Below are 20011 nucleotides of genomic sequence, written 5' to 3'. Positions count from 1 at the left end.
TCTTGCATGTTGTGCTCTGCTGCATGTTGTGCCATCTGGCAGCCCACCTTGTTTTTTGCAAACAGTTCAGCAGTGGCCATTCATTCTAGTTGAAGCTGGTTGGTTGCCATACCAATGTAAAATGCTGTGCAGTAGTTGCAGCAGTGGTGGTATATAACATGGCTGCTTTCATAGGTGGCCTGGCCTCTGAAGGGGGAAGATAAACCGGTGACAGGACTGGAGTAGGTGGTGCTGGGTGGGTGGATTGGGTAGGACTTGCATCTGGGTCTTCCAAAGGGGCATGATACCCGTGGCAGGTGTAATGCCACTTCCTCGAATGAGAAATAAAAATCAAAAATTAGCTCCCAATACGCCAAAGATTTCCCTCCAAGTCCCAAATTCCCAGAAAACTGAATAAGTGAACGAAGTTCCATTTATCACTATTATTAGAACAATAACAAGTAATTAAATCAGGAATCTAAGACTTGACAATTTAGCAATCTACGAAATTAAGATTAAATTTCAGTAAAATTAAAATCAAAATCATAATAAATTGCAAAATTAGCATAAATTAACATTTGCAAAGTAGAACCAACGATCCCAAAGAATACTCCATGTGAGTACTCTTTGGGGATCATGAATAATGACTAAGTATAATTCAATACATTGTCACTATGTTACGAGAGTTAGCCGAAGCAGGTCATATATTTGAATGCTCGTACGCTCATACATGTAGGCGCGCTTAGATTGTTTCTGAGACTGAATAATTGCGATCTATTATGATGCAGTAATACGATCTTCTGACTTCAAATATCATGGCATTAGAATTCGAACGGAGGACTTACCTACTAGAATAAAGTGAACTTTTAACTAGATAATTGAACTAAACATTACTTAGACAGTGATTTAGGCAACAAACACTGATAGACAATTTTCATTCATAATAGCCAGTGGTTTATGGAACTTCATTGATAGATCCAAAGCATATAATTTAAATCCTCCCAACACCTGGGAAAGTTTTCTTCTCAAGGCTCGGTTAGGAAGTGACTGATATTGTGCAATAAAACACCCTCTCATGCCAAGTCGTGCATTTGTGATTTAAAATTCTATCAAATTATTGACATGAAACTCCCGAGTAACAATTAAGCGCAGCGATAATATTTGACTGTAGCGCTCGGCGCTTGTGTAGAATCTTTGACTCAAATAACAAGACCACTGTTACGATTTCTTGGATACTTGAAATTATGACCAGCTTGTAGGGAATTTGTTGTGGATGTGACTGCATTGGTTTTATCATTAATATTTTATCATTAATCAGTTAAACATCGATTACAAACAATTAATTACGATTCTTGGTGAAGTAAATATCTCTCGCACGTTGACATTTCGGTTCAGCACTGTTATTTTGTGTAACGTCGTCTTCGTAACTTGATAACAATCTCAACACTCTACCGACTGTCGCCGAGTTTTAGCCAAGGCCAAGCACAAATCAAACCAAATCATCAAGAAGAAGAGGCATTATACAGGGGACTGGGGGTGGGAGTGGCATAGGAATGGACTAGAATGTTATGGAGGTGAAGACATGATTCACTTGTTCCAGTCCGGGGAGGTATTGGATGACAAGGGGGTGCTTCTTTGTGATTGGTTGGTTGGTTGGGGTTGAAGGGACCAAACAGCAAGGTCATAAGTCCCTTGTTTCAAATGTGGTCTATTCAGATAGTTTGACATCTCAGAAAAGTCAGAACAATAAAAGGGAAAAGGCTAAAAAAATGTAAAAGTGCAGTCGTGTCGTCAATGGTAAAAACAAAATGAGGTAAGTCAGCAAGAGAGTGACCCCAAGGCTTATACTAGAGGCAGGAAATATCCCACCTCTGAAGCAGTAGAGGCAAGACCACCTGCAACTTAAAAGCATTCAACCACTAGAATGTAGAAGTGCATATGGGAAAAGGAGACAAACCAATTCTAAAAAATGATAAAAACAGAGAAAAAGGGGAAGAAAAGAGGATCTTGGCCAAGGATGGGAGTCAGGAATCTCCAAACACAGCTTACAGTGGGAGGTACCTGAACACTCACCGCCCTGCCCCCACACCAGAGTGAGATTAAAAACCTTAAAACTGAGAATAAAAACCACTTTCCCAGAGGAAACTGAGAACCAGTTCGACTATATGGGAATCGTCAGCCAACATTAAAGGTAAAGTGTGGAGAAGTCTGTACTTAGTACGAAGAGCCAAAAGAAGGGGGCATTCCACCAAAATGTGGGCTACTGACTGGAAGGCTCCACAACCACAAAGTGGGGGTGGCTCATTATGCACAAGAAAACCATGGGTCAGCCTGGTATGGCCGATGCGGAGATGACACAGTGTGGTCGAGTCCTTTTGAGAGAGATGAAAGGAAGAACACCACGGGCCTGGTGTCACCTTAACTGCATGAAGTTTATTGGACAGGGAGGTGGCCTCCCAAGAGTTGGCCCATGATTGTGCAAAGTGGGATTTGATGTGAAGCCGTAAATTCGCTGCAGGAGGGTTTACAGAGAATGGAGGGTAAGTGACTGCTCCCCCAGCCAAACGATCAGCAAGCTCATTACCTGGGATACCCATATGGCCAGGGAACCAAAGGAAGTCAACAGAACAAGCAGCACGGTGAAGATCAGCGAGATCGTCATGGATGGCCGAGACCAAGGGATGGCGTGAAAAACACCAGTCAATAGTCAGAAGGTCACTCATTGAGTCCGTACATAACAAAACGTGCTTGTGTTGGGACTGTTTAATAAAGGTAAGGGCCTGGAAAATTGCCATCAATTCTGCAGTAAACACCCCACATGTAGGTGGCAGCAGATGATTTTCCATGCCAACAGAGGACGTGAAGGCATAGCTCACACAATCAGCAGATTTAGAGCCATCGGTGCAAAAAACAACAGCATCTCGAAACTCCCATAAAATTCAGCAGAAAAAGGAACACCATCGGGCGGGGGCGGGGGGAGGGGGGGGGGGGATGGAATGTTTCGGACCTTGGCAGAGATCCATCCAAATTTGGGGCCGAGAAACTAACCAAGAAGGGGTGTTGTGGAGGGATCGTGGGAGACAGGACAAAGAAGGAAGTTGAAAATCACGGCGAAGAGATGCACGGGGAACCCAACTGGTAAACCCGCCTGAGGGCGGGAATCAGGTGGGCGACGTCCATGGTCTGTGAGCAGGATAGTCTAGGAAGGAAGAGTGGGAGAGGAATGGATAGCGACTGCATATGACTCCAGAAGCCCGGACTGCCAAACAGAAAGGGGGGGCGGGGCGGGGCGGGGGGAGGTAATCCCAACTTGAACCAGGCAACCAGGAGACTATCAACAGGGCTAGTAGGGAAGGCACCAGTGGCCAAACAGATACCACAATGGCGGACTGGATCCAGCACGTGCAGTGTGGAAGGAGCAGCCGAGCCATAAACTTGACAACCATTGTCCAAGTGAGACAGAACTAAAACACAATAAAGGCGGAGAAGGATGGAGTGATCCGCACCCCAAGAGGTGTGGGGAAGTAAGCGGAGAACATTGAGTTTACGGAAACATCCTACCTTCAAAAGTCTGATATGAGGCAGCAAAGTGAGCTTGTTGTCAAAAAGAAGACCCAGGAAACGAAACTGTGGGACCACAGGAAATCATTGTGCATCGAGATAGAGCTCCGGATCAGGGTGGATCGTAGTATGGCAACAGAAGTGGACCACCCGCAATTTTAAAGGAGAGAATGGGAACCCGTGTGAGAAGGTCCATGCAGAGGCACACCGTATAGCTCCCTGGAGCTGCCGCTCTGCAGAGGCCATCAAAGAGGAACTAAACCAAATGCAGAAATCATCCACATACAGAGCAGGGGCGACCAAAGGACCGACAGAGGCCACAAGTTCATCAATAGCAATGAGGAAAAGAAGTACACTCAATAGAAAACCCTGTGGGATGCCAGTCTCCTGGGTCCATGGAGAACTAAAAACAGTACCAACCCGAACCTTGAACAACCAATGGAACAGGAACTGGTGCATAAATATCAAGAGTGGGCCACGAAGACCCCACTGATGAAGCATAAGTAAGATGTGATGGCGCCAAGTCGTGTCATAGACCTTGTGAAGATCGAAGAACACTGCAACCAAATGGCGGCATTGGGAAAAAGCCTGCTGAACTGCAGTAAATGATCGATCGGAGACCGTCCCTCTCGGAAGCCACATTTGTAAGGGGACAATAGATCCCAAGATTCGAGGACCCAATTGAGCCGACGAGCTACCATCCGTTCAAGTAACTTGCAAACAACATTTGTCACATTAATTGGCTGATAGCTTTCAACAAATAGGGGGTTCTTACCAGGCTTAAGGACAGGAACCACGATGCTATCTCTCCACTGAGAAGGGAAGTCACCCTGGAGCCAAATACAGTTAAACACCCAGAGAAGATGTTGCTGTTGTGGAGCACTGAGTGTTGAAGCAGTTGGTTATGAATGGAGTCTTGGCCAGGGGCCGTATCATGAGAAGAAGAAAGTGCAGAAAGAAATTCCCATTCAGTAAAAGGTTTGTTGTAAGATTCTGACTGACAAGGGGTAAAACATAAGGCAGAAGCTTCGGCCCGCTGTTTCTGGTGAAGGAAAGCAGCCGGATAGTAGGCTGATGCTGATGCCATTGCAAAATGGGTCGCAAGATGTTCCGCATGAATCAACGGGTCCATACAAAGGCCATCTGGGAGATGAAGGCCTGGGAGGGTGGACTGCCGATGGCGACCTTGGAGAGAGCGAAGTGTAGCCCATACCCGTGACATAGCGACAGTAGTACTGAGGGAAGAAACAAAATGTTCTCAACATATCTTTTTGCTCTGTTTGATTAAATAACGGGCTTTAGCGTGAAGGTGTTTAAAGGTAATAAGGTTGGCAATGTATGGGTGCCTCTTAAGGTGTTGCAAAGCTCGACGGCGATCACAGATGGCAATGGCAATGGCTGTACTCCACCACGGGACTTGCCAGTGGCGAAATGGTCCAGATGAGTGTAGTACAGCAAGGCTAGCAGGACGAACAATCACGTGAGACAGGTCACATATGACGTCATCACTTCAACCCGACAAAGAGGGAGAATACACAACCTGCACAGTGTATACAGGCCAATCGGCACGATGGAAAGACCAACGAGGTAACTTGTCCATCGGGGAGCAGGAAGGGAGCGAGAGAATCAACGGGAAATGGTCACTATCACAAAGGTCGGCGGGTGGCGACCAGTGTAATTAAGGGAGGAGGGAGGGAGAAGAAAGAGAAAGCGCAATGGCAGAAAAGGTACCATGACCGATGCTGAAATGAGTAGGGGAGCCATCATTAAGAAGGCACAAGTCGTGGTCTGCAATAAACTGGTCTATGAGAAGATCTCGTCTAGATGGAAATGCACTGCCCCACAAGGGATGCTGAGCATTAAAATCCCCGAGGAGGAGGAAGTTGCTGAAGAAGGGCAGTTAAGGCAGCAGGTGTATCTTCTTTTCCTTCTTATACACTCGACAATCTGGTGAACATGGAAAATGATTGCCATGACAATTAACACACACAGGAGGGGGAACACAGGAACTTCCCTCATTAAGTGGGTATCCACAGTCACCACAGAGAGGGGCCTGAGAACAGCGGGAAGACGTGTCCAAAACGCAAGCACTTAATACACCTCATAGGAGGTGGGATGTACGGCTTCATGTCACATTGATAAACCATAATCTTTACTTTCTCAGGGAGGGTATCTCCTTCAAAGGCCAGGATAAAGGCACCAATATCAATGCGATTGTCCTTCGGACCCTTCTAAACATGGCAAACAAAGTGAACAGCCCACCGTCCGAGATTGTCCCAAAGTTCCTCATCAGTTTGAAGGATGAGGTCCCTGTGAAAAATCACACCTTGAACCATATTTAGAGACTGGTGAGGGGTAATGGACACAGGAATTGTGCCAAGATGGTTACAGGCGTGAAGGGCCACAGAATGGGCAGCCGAAGCAGTTTTGATCAACAACGAACTCGACCGCATCTTGCTCAGGGGGTCCACTTCGCCAAACTTGTCTTTATCATGTTCCACAAAGAATAAAGGTTTGGTATTGTTGAAAGTATCCCCATCAGTCCTAGTGCAAACCAGATACCAGGGAAAAGGTTTCACCCCTCACCGATGGGCCTGACCCTCCTCCCAGGGGGTAGCCATGGAAGGGAAGGCCGAAGGGGCAGGAGAAGCAGCACTAAAAGAATCAGTTCCACGAAGAGAGACGGCCGCAGAAGAACGGCTAGAGTTCTGGACCTGTATGCATTTCATTTGCATAGCGTCCGCCCTGATACCACCCACTCCAATCAGGGGCTCTCCTCACGGGCGTCACCCACTCACAGCAAGGGTCGTCTGGCACAGCGGCCATTGCCGGGAGTTCCAATGCTCCAGGTTGACAAGCAACCACTCCTAGGCTGACATGAGGAAGTCATAGCTCAGGTATCAGAAGTGTGATCCCTGTGTGTTCAGGGGGCTCAACCAACAGGGTACATAGTGACCCCACCACACGGTCTGGCTACCGTGCTGGCTATGCACCCTAGCATCAGAAAATGACGTTAAAGAAAAGGTGGAATGAACTAGGAGACACTAGGTAAGGTGCTCTTCCTCAAATGGCTCACACTATGGAATAGAAATTTAGTAATGGAGGTCAAACCCCAGAGGGGGACCAGGGAATGCCAAAAGGATGAGGTGATTGTGCAACAAAACTAAATTGCAAAACCAACATAACCAGGAGGATAGCGGGGCCAAAATAAGAAAGGACACCAAGAGAGGGAGAGGAGAGGGCGAAGGCGAAGGAGCAAGGAGAGGAAAGGAGGGGAAGGGCAAGGAAATGCAGCCCTGGAAAGAAGGAAGGCTGCAATAGCTCAGGGCCCCATGCTCGCCACGCACATACTCACGAAAGAACCGTGAGCTCCCTGGTGGGTTTGTGATTAGTTCTTGGGATGGATGTGAGGATCAGGTGTGTGTGATGATATTGCGTGGGAAATCTGTTTATGAATCAGGTCTGCAGGATATTGCCTGTCTGCAAAGGTCTTTGTGAGGAAACATTCCTAACTTCCCAAAACAAAAAAACTTGGTCTGGTTCAGGTTTGTTGATGATATCTTTACAATCTGGATCCAAGGCCAGGACTCCTTATTCTCATTCCTCCACAACCTCAACACCTTCCCTCTCATCCACTTCACCTGGACTGACCTCCATCACCCATCATGTCACCTCTCTAGGTGTCGATCTCCTGCTCTAAGATGGCTCCATCCATGCTTCGGTCCACATCAGACTCACTAATCACAAACAGTACCTGCACTTTGATAACTGTCACCTCTTTTACACCAAATAAATCCCTGCCATACAGTGTGGCTACTGCAGTGATGAAAACTCTCTTGCCCAGTAAACCAAATGCCTCAAACAGGCCTTCGCAGACAGGCAGTACCCTCCATATCTAATTCATAAACAGATTTCCTGTGCCATATCCTCTCACACACCTGATCCTCGCATCTATCCCAAGCACCAACCACAAAGAAGCACCTCCTCCACCCCCCCCCACCCCCCCCACCCCCCCTGTAAACCAATAACACCCCAACAGGAACAACTTAAGTATATACTTTGTTTTTGATTATCTATCGTCATGCCCTGAAATGAGGGACATAACACCTAAGATACTTCCAACCACTCCAAAGGTGGGTTCTGCTGCTTACCCAGCCTCCACAACTTCCTATCCCACCCCTATGCCCCTCTCACCCCCAGTTCCCTGCCACAGGGACCATACCCTATGGAAGATCCAGATGCAAGTCCTGCCCAATATACACACCCAGCACCACCTACTCCAGTCCCATCACCTCATCAGAGGCCAGACCACCTGTGAAAGCAGCCTTGTTATAAACCAGTTCTTCTGCAACCACTGCAAAGCATTTTACATTGGTATGACAACCAACCAGCTTCAACTAGGTGTGTGTGTGTGTGTGTGTGTGTGTGTGTGTGTGTGTGTGTGTGTGTGTGTACACCATACCATGCCCAATTTGTCCCCCACATCAGCTAGCTGTGTGCTGCCATCTCACACAATGTCTATGAAATTGCGTGCCTAGTTGCCTGTCACCCATCCGCTCTACCTGCACCCATAGCTAACCCACAGACAGTTTCCCACTCCCCCACGAGCCGCCTGACATTTCCCCCCAACCCTTTCCCTGCCACCTGCCTCTCAATTGCTCACCCCACACCCTCACCTCATTCCAGTACACTCACCGTGGGCCGGTAAAGAGCTGGCACCACTGACTGAACACAATGTAGGGAGCCAGATGTGTGCGTGTGCGTGTGCGTGTGCGTGTGCGTGTGCGTGTGCGTGTGCGTGCATGTTTTTCCTACAGGTAGAAAAAGAAAGTGCATTCCAAAAGCTAGCTAAGCTTCATACATTTTGTTTCTGTGGTTGTCAACGACACACAGCTTCTGCCTTTTGATGAGACATCACTTTTGTTCCTAAATAATTCATTTAAAAATATAGTTTTGTTAAAATATTTCTGTTAGGGTAATGTGGCAGTTAGTTGAGATTATGCCCTGGCTGCCTATCTTCAACACTTCTCCAGGAAACTGGAAGAATCTATGTAAATTAATTTTTTTGTACATATTTATTTGTTTAACCTGATCTGATTAGGATCATCAGGCTCCCTGTTATATCGGTCATGAGTTTCATGCCTACAGCACGGTTTTTTTTTTTTAATCACAGTTTCATATTAAAATTATTACATCTTTGATAGGTAGTATTAAAATGATTTGAGTGTCTGAAATGGCAGTGTGAGTAAATTGTTCCGCCTATGATCTAATAAAGTTAATACTGGTAGTACTTTTACTGCTGCAGCTGATGCCACTAATGGTGCTGGTGCTGCTGCTGCTGATGATGATGATTAATAATTACACTGACAATAATCATGATAGTGGCAGATGTATGAAGAATTTATAGGTGTACAAAATAGGTGTATTCAGACATTGTGAATACTGAGAAAAGGAAATTTAAGGAGATTGCATCAGCTGAGAATGCAGATCAGGTACAAATGAGGAATGTATGAGGGTAATGTGTGCATACAGGGACAATGGTAATCATTATTGTTGCTTTAATAGATGTGTCATTAACTGCCATCTGAAGCTGGACATATTACTTAGTTCTCTAACATAATATGGATGATTATTCCAGAGTCAGGTTCCCGCTACTGAGAAGGACTTTGAGAAGTTGGCAGAACAATTCAGTGGGACAGAAAGGATTTTGCTCTAATAGGAGTGGGTTTTTCCACCACGTTGTTCGACAAGAGCATCAATGCTGAGGAGAGATGTGAGAGAAAGTGTTCATTGATAAGGCCATAGACAAGATAGAGGGTATGGAATTCTTTGCACTTGTCTACATGCAGCCAGGATAATTGTGCATATGATGGTGAAATATGATCAAAAAGCCAAACATCACAGATATAACAAACACAGGGAGTCATAATCAGTTCCAACTGCTGTGACATTTTCTGAGAAAGGCCATGCAGGATAACATTGCTGTAATCAATAATTGGAGTGTAAGTGTTTGTACAAGTTTCTTTTTCGTGTCAAGATGGAAGGGCTTTTTATATTTTTGTAGGGCATGGAGAGATACAGATGCCTTCTTGCACAATGCAGTTACATGCTCAGTTCAATTTAGATTTCATCTATGAAAATCATCCACACCACAATAAACATCCTTTGCTCAACGTCTTAGAAGAATTAGAAATTTTCATAGAAAACAAGAAAACCATCAAAATTTATTAAATGAACAAAAAGAATTTCATTTACATGGAGTCTTTCAGTTACTTGTGAAAGTGCTGTAGATAATCAGCCAAGATGTGTCATCTACCTACCGTATTACCCAGGAAAATCCAGGATGGATTGTTCTCAGCAGCCAGCGACTGTGGTCACATGTGTGTGAGTTGTGTTTGCATGTTGTCCATTTCTGATGAAGGCCTTGTTGGCCAAAAGCTTGATTTCTGGCTGCCTTTTTGTTCTGCCTATCTGCAACTCAGAATCTCTGCTATATTTTTTGTATGTCCATCCTTTTGGCAGGAGGTCTCTGGGACAATGGCCATTTCCTATTGTGACAAAAAAAACACCTACAGCCATCCTTATGATTTTATTTTATTTTGTTGTAACCAATTTCAATGCTTCCATGTGTCATCTTCCAGCTGTTGTTGATGCGGTACAGGTTGATGTGATCCCTGCATTACTGGATTCGCAGATGATGTGTCAGCACTCCAACCATCAACTTCCAACTGAGTAATGCTGGCAACTGATGTGATATATACAGGGATCAAATCAACACGTACCGCATCAACAGCAGCCTCAAGATGACGCATTCAAGCACTGAAACTGGTTGCAACAAAATAAAATACAATCATAAGGACGGCTGTAGGTGTTTTATTTTGTCACAACTCTGCTATATGGCGAGTAGCAATATCTATTGCCATATTACCCTAACAAATATATTTTTAGAAACTGTATTTTTAAATTTATAATTTTAACGATATATGTGTAAAGATATTTTAAGAGCAAATGTTGATCGTGTTAGGACAGCAACCAGCCACAAATTTACTTTGAGTTCCTTTATTCAAAGGAAACCGTTACCGGTTTCGAATCGTTGCGATTCATCATCAGACGGTTTACACACTTTCTTTCTACATTTGGTGTGTTTTTTACAGATTAATTGTCCTAAAATATAAACAAAACACAATTACAAACACGCCACACACAGATGGTTGCGTTGCAGATTTTCGTTGCATGTGACTTACGTGAAACGTCGGTTTCGAGTGATTGTTTCTATAACGTTCATCCAATCGATGTAAATGCATTCCCACTGCATCCTCGTTGTTGCACACATAATAGTTCTCACTGTACACTTTAGATTTGTCACTGAGTTCATTCCAACCACGCACCACATGTTTTGGTACATACAAAGAGCTTACCAACATATGGGTGTCACAGATGCTATGATATATCGTAACATTTGACGATGATGTCCTATGTTTGGAAAGGATCATATATTCTTTTACAAAACTGTAATGTCTTTTACATTAGTGTAGAGAGATTGAATTTTTTTTTTTTTTGCTGTTCAACATTTGTCTTCAAAAACAGCCACGGTCTCCAACATGTCATCATATGACAAAATTGTATTTTAAGAGCTATTTTAACAGGTATTACAGCACAATGAAATTTTCTCTAGTGCGATAACAACATGTCTGTATACAAGCTCATAAAAGTGGTTATATTTCTACTTTCTGCAGAAAATTAAATTTCATAACAAATGGTAGCAATTTACCATAGTTTGATAAGAATGTAGTAATTGATATATACTGAGAAATTCAAACCATATATATTGACAATGTAATCAGCCAACTACTGTACTTTAAATGCAAATTACCATAATATAAATGGAATATGTTCTTTAATGCCAATGTAAGTGTGCGTATCATCATACTTTGTATATTCCTGTAAATTCCAGAGTTTTTGATCATGTTCTTGTTAAATAAAAATGCAAAACCAGTCAACCCTGAGTGTGACTTCCGGCTGTACAGTAAAACTTACGTGTCATCCAATCACATCCTCTTGGTGATTCACTTTTTTTTTGTGCAGGCAGTTTGTTTTGAGAAACATAAAACAATTTGTACCAAAACAAAATTTTGCTATTACAAATATTGAACAACAGCTGCTCTCTTTAAGAACCATATGGTAGTCTGGCTTCTCCACAGTTAGATGTCTAACATGCTTAGTATATTTATTCAGTAAATCTAATTTTATACTACCACACGTTGTCAATCTATCAACCAACGACAACTACTGTTGCTGCTACTGCTGCTGATATTACCATTACATGCCACATAAATTTACACAAGGACCATTGGACTATTGCACTGGCACAACTAAACATCACAGAGAGCACTTTACTTAGGAATTTTATGAAGAAAATTAACTACAATATTAACTTACAATTTTACCAAACACGGGAGAAGAGATGAACATTACTAAGGCATAGAAGCTGAACACTAGCCCTGAGATGGTGTCACTCATTCCTTTCTGGGCTGCCTGCAAAACAAAGGAGAAAATATAAACCTGGCAATGACAACTGAAATCTCAAAAACATTCAAGTTTGTTAAAATGCAACAAACAGAAATAATGTCCCAAATAAACCTTAAGTTAGAAAATGTCAGAAACAGTGAGCAAGACTGCAGAGAGATGATATATTGCAGGACCAGCAATTCTCTTGTTTGTTATGACTCTATCAAACTCAGTGAACAGTCATTATATGGATGATGATGATGATGGTGATGATGATGATGGTGATGATGATGATGGTGATGATGATGATGGTGATGATGATGATGGTGATGATGATGATGGTGATGATGATGATGGTGATGATGATGATGGTGATGATGATGATGGTGGTGATGATGATGGTGGTGATGATGATGGTGGTGATGATGATGGTGGTGATGATGATGATGGTGATGATGATGATTTGAGGTGAGGGGCCCTCAACATCATAGTCATTAGTGCCTTGACAAAAAGTCAGTATGCCAATCTCATGGGTGTGGACGAAGGCTGTCCCCACACGAGAAGCAGGTTATAATGTACTTAAGTCTGCCTCCCTTCCCCAACAATTTAGGGATGAGGCCTGACAGTTCACAAAATTTCATGACTCTTGTAACACTGAAATCAGTATCTGTGAGGATGATGGGCAGATCACCACGGAGACTGAGGGCTGCCCTAATATCAATACATAGGATACACGTTGCCAAAATATGCTGAACTGAAAATGGCATAACATAAACTTCACAGGGTGTTGGCTCCTCCTGCCAGAAGAGGAAGCCATGTGTTAAAGGGCTACGTCTGATGCACAGTCTGGTAAGTAGAACCTCCTTCCAGTGGTGAGGCTGACATGAAGGCGGCCATGACTCTGTGGTTGATTTGAGTGACCGCAGTTTGTTTTCCGTCATCTGCAACCAGTCTCCCATCAAAGCTTGATGCATATGTCAGAAAATGAGATGATGGCATGCAACAGGATGGGATATTGAGTGACAGCACCATCCCGACACACTTCCTTGGCAGTTTTGTCGGCCATGTCATTTCCTTGTATCCCAATGTGGTAAGGTACCCAGCAAAAGATAATCTCTTTGCCACAATATTGGAGCCACTGTAAGGAGTCATGGATAAGCTGAATCAGCTGGTCTACTGGATACATTTGGTGAACTGGTTGCTGTGCAGAAAGTCAGTCGGAACAGAGAAGAAAACTTGTATGGTGATGTTCATGAATCCTCTCCAGGGCCATCTGAATGTCTTATAATTCCACATCATAATTTGCAAATTATTCAGAAAGACACACTTTAAAACCACTATCACGGAAAACAGCAGAAACAACCGAGGACATTCTCTTGCTGTGGTAGATACCTAAAATGGGCAAAAACAAAGTTGTAAAGTACATAATCTGGAGAATAAGTTTTCTTGTCAAGTTTAAAATCACTTTGTACCTCTGAAGACACCAAGGCGGCAATGCGTTGCATCCCTGGCTCTGTTTTTTTATATCTGATACATCCAGATCATTGAGACAGTCTGTATCACGTATCCCAAATGGCTTGGTCACATGGGGCCAATTTCTGAACAGCCATTCAGCGGTGGGTTGGACCACTGCACTAAATGCCAATGACTGAGGTGATGCTGAGATTTTCAGTGTCTGTCAAGCCAAAAGTATACAGAGTCAAATCCAGAGTAGTGGTTCACCAGCCTCTGCACACAGGCTCAGAACTGGGCTGGTCTGAAAGGCTCCAGTCGATATCTGAATGCCCTCATGGTGGACAGCGTCTAACATCTTGAGGTAGGAATTACGGGCTGATCCACAGACCATGCTGCCATAAGGTAAACATGATTGAACAAATGCCCTATAAAACTGCAGGAGGCAGGACCTGTCAGATCCTCTTGTTTTTCCAGTAAGGTATTTCACAATATTCAATGACTATAAGCCCTTTGTGCATAGGTCTTTGAGATGTGGGAGCCAAGTTAATAGTGAGTCAAATAATAAACCCAAGAAGTGCACAATTTCTTGAAAACATAAAATATTGTCCCCCAGTGTGAGCACTGGTTGGTTAAAACTTCGATGAGCATGGTTAAAATTTATACATGCAGTCTTCCTCGAGCGAGAATCAAAAACCAGTTGTCTTGGACCCCTATTTCCAGCCTCCTACTTGTCAACTCAGCTGTCTCATCGTCACTGTAAGATCAGACAAAGAGTAGAAAATTGCAAAGTCATCCACAAACAGAGAGCATTTGACAGGGCTCCTGACTGTGGAGAAAATGCGATTGACACTGATGGCAAACAATGGGACTCTGATGACACTGCACTGAGGGACCCCATTCTCATGAACACAATAGTCAGACAAGGTATCACAAATGCAATAACAAACTGCCAGTCCTCGAGAAAGGATTGGTCAAGAAGTTGCAGGCATCCACATAGTCCCCATTCATGAAATTGGCGAAGGATGTTGTACCTCCAAGTAGTGTCATACACTTTTTCGAGTGCTAAAAACACACAAACCAAATGTTTTCAGTGTAAGGAGGCCTCTTGAATTGCCATCTGCAGTAGAATTAAGTTGTCAAGGGTGGGAGGGTAGCACCTGAAACCGCATTGGGAGCAGCTCAGGATTCGAGCAGCCAGACAAGGTGGCAGTTGACCATACATTCAAGAGACTTACCCATACAATTGGTGAGAGCTACATTCCTGTAATTGTTAGGAGCACTACAGTCCTTGCCTGGTTTCAAGAACTTAATTAATATTGCCTCCTTCCAAATTGTGGGGTAGTGTCCATGAAACCAGACCAGTTTGAAACAAGACAAAAGCTGTCCTTTTGCTTCAGGGTACAGATGATGAAGCACGGCATAATGGATTTCATTAGGTAGTACTTTTACTGCTGCAGCTGCTGCCATTAACAGTGATGCAACTACATGTAAATTTAATATCTAATAGCCACAGTTCTTGTGTTTTCATTTTTGTTGGAAAGTAAACCGATTTTGTCACATATAACAAGTTCCTAATCAGGGGCGAATTATTTAGTTTCACCTGAATGCTTCGATAGTTAAGTTTTTGAATATCTGCATATTATAAGAAAAAGTTCCTGCGTGTTCATCAGGGTCTACAGTAGAGTTGCGCAGCACATGCCAATAGTCCATTTATCTGCATAGTTTAGTTTTCCACGGTCTTTAGTATGGGCAGGGACTGCGATTGTTGTATGTGGATGCAAGCCGAGTTGGTGAAACTTTGCTCTCAGCTTCAGGCTGTGAAGGCTTCGGTTACACAGCTTGAGGCTGCAGTGGATGGGCACCACTGTTGTGGGCCAGCTGTGGGGATCCAACAGACGTCCAGCATGTCCGAGTCCTCTGATTGGTCCTCACCGGTGGCCAACCCAGTTGACCCCTCACCTGTGGTAGAGTGGGAGGTTGCCCCAGGGCAAAGCAGGTGATGAAATACTTCCCAGACTGCTGCACATAAGGCCTCCCTGGTTTGTCTGACAAACAGGTTCCAGATGCTGTCTGTGGCTGACACTTTCGCTGAGCCAGATGCTGTCGCCTGCCCTGTTTCAGAGGAAACCACTCAGCGTGCAAGATCCGGGCAACCACAGAGGGTGTGGTTATTGTTAGTTGGGAGCTTCAACATTAGGCGTGTTATGGACCACCTTAGGGACTTGGCTGACAAGAAGGGAAAGAAAACCAATGTGCACTCCATGTGCATAAGGGTGGAGTCATTCCAGATGTGGAAAGGGTCCTCCTGGATACGATGAAGACCACAGGGTGCAGCCAACTACAGGTGGTTGCTCACGTCAGATAACCATGCCTCCTTTGGAACACACTAAAACTACAAACTGTTGGACCATGCCTCTTCAGGCGGTTTGCAGTTTTAGTGTGTTCTGAAGAAGGCATGGTTATCCACACCAAAACTTAGGTCAACATCCGGGTTCCATTTGCAATCGAGGTGGATTCCTTATAATCATTAAATGACATAAGCATTAATGTCAGTGGCGTTGAGAAACAACTGAAATCGTTAAAACTGAACAAAGCTCCAGGGCCCAATGGAATCCCTGTCAGATTCTAAACTGGTTGGTTGGTTGGTTGGTTTTGGGGTTTGATGGGGGCTAAACATCGAGGTCATCAGTCCCCAGTTCCAAACAGACATACTTGTAAAAGGCCTATACAGTAAAAGCGTAACCTCTGCACCCAGAGAGAGGGAACACCAAGAGGTACAGAGCAAAAATGAACACTGCAGTAACACAAAATAGAGGACACTCAAAAGGAGCAGAGCAAATAGTTGACTAGAGTAAAACAGACTACACTGGTTGATGGATCAGGTAAAAGCTCAACCACTCAACTATAAACAAAGAACCTCCAGCTGGAAAGCATTCATAGAGGTATGAACACAACTTGTTACCATAAAAGACACTATTTTGGTACCCACGTCACAATTAAAAGTCACTGGAGTGGGTGTAGCCTGAGAAATCACGGAGAGCGCCCACACTAGAGTGAGTGATAAAACCCAGCTGCATGGGTAAAATGTAAAACTGAGTCAGCTATAGAGTCATTGTCACCAAGAATTAAAGGAAGTGCAGCTGGTAACTTAAAGGACTTCCGCAAGGGGAATAAAAGGGGGCAGTCCATCAGAAGATGGACCACTGTCAGCCCTGCATCACAGCGACACTTGGGCGGGTTCTCACGACGAAGGAGATAGCTGTGGGTCAATCACATATGTCCAATTCGGAGGCGGCAGAGAACAACTGAGTCCCTACGCGTGTCCCTCAAGGATGAGTTCCATACGGTCATGGACGACTTGACCATGCGGAGCTTATTTGGTGTGTTCAAGACAGACCATTCAGAGCTCCAGACATCGTGGACCTTGCAATGTAGGGCTGACCGGAGGTCTCTTTCCACGAGACCAAGCGCCAGGGGTGGCAAAGTGGTGGCCTGCTTGGCCAACCGATCGACACATTTGTTTCCTGGAATGCCTATGGGGCCCCGGGGTCCACACAAACGTCACTGAACGACCACACTTGGCGAGAGCAAAAACAGCATCTTGAAAACCGTGCACCAAAGGGTACCCAAGAAAAACACTGGTCGAGTGCTTGCAATCCACTCAGGGAGTCACTGCATATAACAAATGACTCCCCAGAAGGGTGAGCGAGTGCACAATAAAGAGCAAACGGCTCCGCAGTGAAAACACTGCTCCCACAAGGCAGGGAAGGCTGCTCAATGTAGTCGCCGTGGATGAAAGCAAACCCAGTGCATCCATCGACCACAGAACCATTGGTGTAGACTACATCTGCATCGCGAAACGAGGCAAGAAGAGCAAGGAATTGTTGATGAAGACTGGCAGGTGGAACAGAGGACTAGGAGTCGCAGGACAAATCCAACCAAAGCCGCAAGCGAGGGAGGGACCAAGGAGGGGTAGAAGAAGAGGGCCGGATGGATGGAGGAAGGGGAAAGGACTCAAGCGACGAGAGAAGGGAACGAATGCGGACCGCGATCTGGAGACCCGACCTAGGCCACCGTCGTGGGGAGGGGAGTGCAGAAGATGGAAAAAGGAGCCTGCGGTTTGGGTGGTCGGGCGAGGCATGGATGCAGGCGATGTATGACGCAAGCAACTGTTGTCGGCAGAATCGTAGGGGAGGGATTCCAGCGTCTACAAGAAGGCTAGTCACCAGACTAGTGCGGAAAGCACCTGTTGCCAGTCTGACGCCACAATGGAGAATCAGGTCGAGGATCTGAAATGTTGAAGATGCTGCTGAGTCATACACGATGCTCCCGTAGTCGAGACAGGACTGGACTAAGATCTTATAGAGCTGTAGGAGGGTTGTTCGTGCAGCCCCAAAACAGTGTGGCTAAAGCAGCGAAGCATGTTGAGGTGCCACCAGCACCGTTGTTTAAGCTCACGAAGATGAGGTGTCCAAGTAAGCTGAGCATCAAACAGCATGCCAAGGAAGCAATGCGTCTCCTCAATAAGAAGGAGTTCATTGGCAAGGTAGAGCCCTGGATGGAGATGGACCATTTGACGACGACAGAAATGCATCACTCAGGTCTTAGAGGCTGAGAACTGAAAACCATGGCTGGATGCCCAAAAATGTGCCATACAGACAGCTCCCTGCAGCCGCCGTTCAGTGACACTGATGCTTGGGGAACTGTAATAAAGACAAAAGTCATCGGCATATAGAAAGGAACAGACCGATGAGCCCACCACAGCTGCTAGACCATTAATCGCCACCAAAAAGAGGGGAACACTGAGAACCGAGCCCTGCGGGACACCGTTCTCCTGAATATGAGCAGAGCTAAAATAAGTGCCAACTCTAGCCCGAAAGGAGCGATTGGAGAGAAAATTCCGTAGAAAAATCAGAAGTGGACCACATAAGCCCCATTCGTGTAGCATAGCAAGGATATGATGGCACCAGGTGGTATCGTATGCCTTCCGAAGATCAAAGAACACAGCAACTAGATGTTCTCGCTGAGTAAAAGCTGTACGAATAGCCGACTCTAGCGAGACTAAATTGTCGATCGCTGAGCAGCCCTGATGGAAGCCCTCCTGTTGCTGGGCTAGGATGCCCCAAGCTTCGAGGATCCACATGAGCCGCCAACTCACCATCAATTCCAGGAGTTTGCACATAACATTGGTAAGGCTGATTGGGTGATAGCTATCAACCACCAGCCGATCTGCACCGGGTTTCAGCACCGGGATGGTAACGCTATACTGCCAACGAGTTGGGAAAACGCCCTCCATCCAGATTCCGGCGGTCCCGGATAGTTTCTGCAATCTCTGGTGTCCACCAAGGGACTGACTTACACCTTAGGGTACTTGAAGAGCAGGGGTCAGTTGCCTTGGCAGCCAAAACAATGGCCATAGTGACCTCGTCCACTGCCCAATCAATGTCACCAGGAAGTGCAGCAATGGCCATAGTAGCTGAGGTGTAGGCTGCCCAATCAGCTCCACGAAGAGACCATCACGGCAGCTGGTCAGGGGGTTGGGATTGAAGAAGAAAAACCAGGATAGGAAAGTGGTCGCTTCCACAGAGGCCGTAGTGGACCCTCCAACTGAGGTATGGAAGAAGACCTGGGCTACTAAGAGAGAGGTCAATGGCCGAGTATGTGCCACGAGTCAAGCTAAAATAAGTGGGAGCACCAGTGTTAAGCAGGCAAATGTCCTGCTGTGCCAAGAGAGCCTCAACGTTCCTAGCCTGGCCTGAGATCTGGGCCCCACCCCATAAAGGGTGGTGGGCATTAAAGTCCCCCAAAAGTAGGAATGGGGGGGGGGGGGGGGGGAGCTGGGCGAACAAGGCAGCTAGGTCGGCAAGAGGGACAACCTCATCCGGGGGAAGGTAGAGGCAACAGATGGTAAGCTCCATTCCTGCCCAGATTCGAACAGCCACAGCCTCGAGAGCCATGTGAAGTGGCACTGGGGCACTAGGAACAGTGGCAAGAACATAAACACAGACACCGCCAGACACCCTGTCGTATTTTACACTGTTCTTATAGTAGCCCCGGTAGCCACAGAGGGAGGAGGTTCGCCGAACAGGAAACCAGGTTTCCTGTGGCACAAAGGCTGTTTCAACTCAGCAAGGTGGTGGAAAAAACCACAGCAATTCCATTGAAGGGTAATGGTATCCGACTGTGAAGACATGAAAGAACCTGGGGTGTGGGGGGGGGGGGGGGGGGGGGGGGATAGGTTACGCCTTAGAAGTGCTCACCGCCACCAATTGCAAAATAGCCTGATCAACTTCCATAGGAGCTGCGGGTCGAGCAACATCTAGCTCCTGAGTGGACGCTAGATGCTCCACATCATCTTCAGGTGCTGTGGTGAACTCCTTTTCTGTCTCTATGCCTTCTTCTTTTGCTTTTTCTTCTTTTTGGTAGGGCCCCATTTGTCCCTCGGTTTATCAGGCTGGGTGGGCTTTTCCGACCCAGTCTCAAGGACTGAGGAAGACCTGGAAGCCCT

General features: G+C 45.5%; 1 protein-coding gene across 1 annotated transcript in view; it reads right to left on the bottom strand.

Annotated features, from left to right (window-relative positions):
- Nucleotides 1-20011, bottom strand: part of LOC124776121 (MFS-type transporter SLC18B1-like) — a 307140-nt gene that overhangs the window by 206498 nt on the left and 80631 nt on the right. The window contains exon 2 of the mRNA XM_047250961.1: nucleotides 11980-12075. Coding sequence (XP_047106917.1) covers nucleotides 11980-12075 — 96 coding nt within the window. The remainder of the gene's footprint in view (nucleotides 1-11979; nucleotides 12076-20011) is intronic.

This window comes from Schistocerca piceifrons, chromosome 2, assembly GCF_021461385.2.
Source record: "Schistocerca piceifrons isolate TAMUIC-IGC-003096 chromosome 2, iqSchPice1.1, whole genome shotgun sequence".
Classification (NCBI taxonomy): Eukaryota; Metazoa; Arthropoda; class Insecta; order Orthoptera; family Acrididae; genus Schistocerca; species Schistocerca piceifrons.
The sequence above is the reverse complement of the archived record's forward strand: the minus strand, read 5'-3'. Positions and strand labels throughout refer to the sequence as shown.